This window comes from Squalius cephalus, assembly GCF_949319135.1.
Source record: "Squalius cephalus genome assembly, chromosome: 1".
Taxonomy (NCBI): Eukaryota; Metazoa; Chordata; class Actinopteri; order Cypriniformes; family Leuciscidae; genus Squalius; species Squalius cephalus.
The window spans coordinates 13,247,032-13,252,596 of record NC_137122.1 but is presented as its reverse complement, the minus strand read 5'-3'; the positions used below and the strand labels follow the sequence as shown (position 1 = coordinate 13,252,596).

The following is a 5,565-nucleotide window of genomic DNA, read 5'->3' as shown; positions in this document are numbered from 1 at the left end:
AGTTTAACGTTTCCATGACAACGGTCCGAGTTTCCGGGTCACGTCTTTACTGTAGTTTGTTTTCTCTTGTGCAGCATTTCATAGTTTTTATTGGAGAAAAACTATAATCGGATTGGAGTAGGGCATATCGAGAGATTTTATTGATTTGATTTGATTTTACAGACGTAAAATGGACTGTTAAACGGCCCATAATGGTTATTACATTCTTTAGGAAACGATAGGCCAACAAAAAAAACAGCCCAAATCACAGACATGGGGATTCGCACGGGACTGGTATTATCAGAGGACCCCTGTGTTGGCCAAAATACGGTAGGTAATTTTAGGGGAAATTTTTACAGACATTTTTACAGACATGGCAGATTCGCACGGGATAAAAATCACAGACGACCTCTGCGATTATTACAAATTACCGGAGGTCCCTTGGTAATACTAATCCCGTGCGAATAGGGCTATAGTGTATTACCAAAAGTAACCTTGGAAACGGTGGTCCCAGCTCTATTCAGGTCATTGACCAGCTCCTCCCGTGTAGTTCTGGGCTGATTTCTCACCTTTCTTAGGATCATTGAGACCCCACGAGGTGAGATCTTGCATGGAGCCCCAGTCCGAGGGAGATTGACAGTCATGTTTAGCTTCTTCCATTTTCTAATGATTGCTCATACAGTGGACCTTTTTTCACCAAGCTGCTTGGCAATTTCCCCATAGCCCTTTCCAGCCTTGTGGAGGTGTACAATTTTGTCTCTAGTGTCTTTGGACAGCTCTTTGGTCTTGGCCATGTTAGTAGTTGGATTCTTACTGATTGTATGGGGTGGACAGGTGTCTTTATGCAGCTAACGACCTCAAACAGGTGCATCTAATTTAGGATAATAAATGGAGTGGAGGTGGACATTTTAAAGGCAGACTAACAGGTCTTTGAGGGTCAGAATTCTTGCTGATAGACAGGTGTTCAAATACTTATTTGCAGCTGTATCATACAAATAAATAGTTAAAAAATCATACATTGTGATTTCTGGATTTTTTTTTTTTCGATTATGTCTCTCACAGTGGACATGCACCTACGATGACAATTTCAGACCCCTCCATGATTTCTAAGTGGGAGAACTTGCAAAATAGCAGGGTGAATACTTATTCAAATACTTATTTTCCTCACTGAACATTGAAGCAGCAGTTTATTCTAATCCCTTTTCTAATCCCTAGGTTTATTCTATTCTAAAAGTTTCAAGGACATATAATCAATTTATAAAAAGGCATCGGATTATCATAATATTTTATAGCAGTTGTCTGCTTTCTACTATTACATCAGGGCTCACTTTCATGTCCTTTCACATTATATTTCTCTTTTAATTAAGTGGAGGAGTGTGGTGGATTTTAATTAATCAACGTTAATTAATCAACTAACATTTGTTTTTCTTGCAGGAATAACATTCATATGCTTTTAATGTGTCAAAACTCTTTGGGGAAAAACTTGTGACTTTGAGTAGTGTCTATGGGTAAAAATAACATAGTTAGGGGAAGTGAAACTAGACAGTCTGTTAGAACAAATTAAGTCATCATTAAAACCTTGTGATAAGTAATCACAAGATCAGAGTTTGCTTTACCTAGTAACAGAGGGGTTTGCATATGAAGAACCAATCAAATAATGGGGAAATTATGTAATGGAGCCTGACATTTATGCCATACCCTGATTCTATACTGTTGTATATGTATTTTTCGGTGGGATTCTCAATGGAATTTGTCTGAGATCCTCCGGCCTTTGCTTCTTGGGAGAGATTCCCTGAGAACTGCACGGGAAGATCTCCTGGCCGTGATTAAAGCATTTAAAGGACAATTGCTAGAGTCTGTTTGTCAATTTATTCCTGCGCAGGAAGCTAGTTTAGGGAAGCAAGTTAGTTAGAAACTCGGCCAGTTGTCGACTGAAGACGCCAGAGCCAGAGAGTTTAAGGTATTGGTGTCGAGTGTAGACGCCAGGGATATTAAGGCAGGTGTCGAGTGTAGACGCCCCGGATATTAAGGCAGGTGTCGAGTGTAGACGCCCCGGATATTAAGGCAGGTGTCGAGTGCAGACGCCCCAGATAGTTAGGTTTAGGGAAAAATCCACGACAGGAGGAGAGTGAAGAACTGAGTGAAGTGGAGGAGGAGAGTGAAGAACTGAGTGAAGTGAAGGAGGAGAGTGAAGAACTGAGTGAAGTGAAGGAGGAGAGTGAAGAACTAAGTGAAGTGAAGGAGGAACATCATGTCAAACCTGGAGAAAAAACTTTGAGTCGCTCAAAGACTAAACAGACATTTTTAAAGAAAGGAAGAGCCAAGAAATCTTTCACCTGCACTCAGTGTGGGAAGAGTTTATCAAGCAAACAAAGTTTTGAGCAACACATGATGATCCACACTGGAGAGAAGCTGCATGTATGCTATCAATGTGGAAAGAGTTTCACAACCAAACAGACTCTTAATTTTCACATGAGAGTTCACACTGAGGAGAAGCCATTTAAGTGTGATCAATGTGGGAAAGATTTCAGTCAATCTTCACACCATAAATTACACATGATGATCCACACTGGAGAGAAGCCGTTCACATGTGATCAATGCGGCAAAACATTTCTCTGTACATCACACCTGAAGACACACCTGACAGTTCATACGAAGGAGAAGCCGCACTCATGTTCTTTGTGTGGAAAGAGTTTTTCACAGATGCAACATTTACATGAACATCAGAAAATTCACACTGGTGTGAGAGAGTACATGTGCTTTGAGTGTGGGAAGACTTTTACCAGAGCGAACTGTTTAAAACTGCACCAGAGAATTCACACTGGAGAAAAACCTTACAAGTGTTCACACTGTGACAAGAGATTCAGTCAGTTAACACATCTGAAAACACATGAGAAGAACCACGCTGGAGAAAAACCTTACAAGTGTTCACACTGTGACACGAGATTCAGTCAGTTGGCAAATCTGAAAAGACATGAGAGGATCCACACTGGAGAAAAACCTTACAAGTGTGATCAGTGTGGGAAGAGTTTATCAAGCAAACAAAGTTTTGAGCAACACATGATGATCCACACTGGAGAGAAGCTGCATGTATGCTATCAATGTGGAAAGAGTTTCACAACCAAACAGAATCTTAATGTTCACATGAGAGTTCACACTGAAGAGAAGCCATTTAAGTGTGATCAATGTGGGAAAGATTTTAGTCAATCTTCACACCATAAATTACACATGAGGATCCACACTGGAGAGAAGCCGTTCACATGTGATCAATGTGAAAAGAGATTCTCAAACAAACAAAGTCTTAATCTTCACATGAGGATTCACACCGGAGAGAAGCCATACACATGTGATCAATGCGGCAAAACATTTCTCTGTACATCAGCCCTGAAGAGACACCTGACAGTTCATACGAAGGAGAAGCCGCATTCATGTTCTGTGTGTGGAAAGAGTTTTTCAGTGCGGCAACATTTACATGAACATCAGAAAATTCACAATGGTGTGATAGAGTACATGTGCTTTGAGTGTGAGAAGACTTTTACTGCAGCGGAGTGTTTAAAACGGCACCAGAGAATTCACACTGGAGAACAACCTTACAAGTGTTCACACTGTGACAAGAGATTCAGTCAGTCGGCAAATCTGAAAAGACATGAGATGATCCACACTGGAGAAAAACCTTACAAGTGTTCACACTGCGACAAGAGATTCATTCAGTTGGCAGAAAAAAAAAAACACATGAGAGGATCCACACTGGAGAGAAGCCATTCCCTTGTGATCAGTGTGGAAAGAGTTTCTATTTTAAAAGTCACCTGAAGTGACACATGAAGATCCACACAGTGGAAAAACCACATTACCACAGTCTGAGATCAAGGTAGGGGTGCACGTTATTGACAAAATTTGATATTGCGATATTGATATTCATTTTGATATTTTTAAATATATGTAAAATTACAAAAGTTATGGGAAAACGCATCAAAATAGATTCATAACAAATAAAACAAGTTTTCTTACAGAACAAGGTTTATTTAAACTGACTGTCATATTGGACTGGTACAACATGACTAAATACATAATAACCATGTCTACAGAACAGGACATGTTAGATACAATCAAAATAAATCTTAAAAAAAAGTAAAAAGAAAATGTCATGAGAAACAGGGCCCATCAACAACCGTGTAACCTTTAGACGGCAATTTGAACTTTCCCCGGCAACTCACAGGTGGTCACAACTTCAGGAGGAGGTCTGGGCTGCATTCCAGACGAAACTGGAAAAGTGTAAATTAGGGCTTTAGTCAAGACCACCTTTATTGAGTCCAAGTCAAGACCGAGTCCAAAAAGGTTCGAGTCCGAGCCAAGACCGAGTCCAGAACAGGAAAAAAAAAAAACGTATGCATGACATGCATCCGGCTATGCCAGCACGTCATCTTGTACCCTAGGTGGCGGTAATACTCCTAAGGAGTGAGCAGCCAGTAACAAGTAGTAGTAGAAGAAGACCGCCGTCAGTTCAGTTCTCGCGCATGCGTCATGGAGCTCTCGTGAACTAACGTCAGAGGCCTACAAGAGAGAAAATGAATAGTTGAATAAAGTCGTTCTTTTGTTTGTTTTTTTCGCACGAAAAGTATTATCGTCGCTTGAGAAACGTATGGTTGAGCCACTGTAGTGGCATGGACTATTTAAACATTTTCTTCACTGACTTTCTGGACGGACAAGTTTGGGCCCCCTTAAAGCCAATGGAGGAGTATTCCAGCTCTCATATTTAATCACAAAAATATTAATTTGTGATCCGAAGATGAATGAAAGACTTACATGGTTGGATCAACATGAGGGTGAGTAATTACTGACAGAATTTTCATTTTTGGGTGAACTATCCCTTTAAGTTTATAAAGCGACGAGAATACTTTTTGTGTGCAAAAAAAAAAAAAAAAAAAGAGACTTTATTCCACTTTTCATTTCCTTCTCTCTGGGCCTCGAGTTTTTTCACGTAGTAAATCTGCGCAGCACTTCTGTGTTGCACCACGCATCACACACATGACCAGCGTCAGCCAATAGTGAGCCTACGTGTGACGTGCTACGCTAAAATACTATGTGAAAAAACTCGAGGCCCAGAAAGAAGAAAATGAAAAGTGGAATAAAGTCGTTATTTTTTTTTATTTTTTTTTGCGCACAAAGTATTCTCGTCGCTTTATAAACTTTTGAGCCACTTTAGTCATTTGGACTATATTAACGATGTCTTTAATACATTTTCTGGGCCAGCAAGTTTCATTCCCTTAGAAGCCTATGGAGGAGTGAGACAGCCTTCAGATTTAAGAAAAAATATCTTAATTTGTGTTCCGAAGATGAACGAAGGTCTTACGGGTTTGGAACAACATGAGGGTGAATAATTACTGACAGAATTTTTATTTTTGGGTGAACTAACCCTTTAACGCCGATTGGACTATATCCAGAGGCAGAACAACAGCTAGCTGTGATTGAAAAAGTCCCTTTCACACTTTAATAGTACCGACATTTATCTTTGGCAGATTACATTTACTTATTAAAATTTATGTATATTCTAACACTTTATATTTCCCCTGTAGTTTCTGTAGACAC

The 5,565-nt window shown here is 39.8% G+C and overlaps 1 protein-coding gene across 1 annotated transcript; it reads left to right on the top strand.

The window, feature by feature from the left end:
- Window positions 1–252: 252 nt before the first annotated feature.
- Window positions 253–3,851, top strand: LOC307165968 (uncharacterized protein; the record flags this gene model as incomplete). Its single annotated transcript, XM_079884052.1, has 2 exons — window positions 253–309; window positions 2,101–3,851. The coding sequence occupies 2 exons, from the start codon at window positions 253–255 to the stop codon at window positions 3,787–3,789; spliced, it is 1,746 nt and encodes a 581-aa protein (XP_079740178.1). The 3' UTR covers window positions 3,790–3,851.
- Window positions 3,852–5,565: the final 1,714 nt, after the last annotated feature.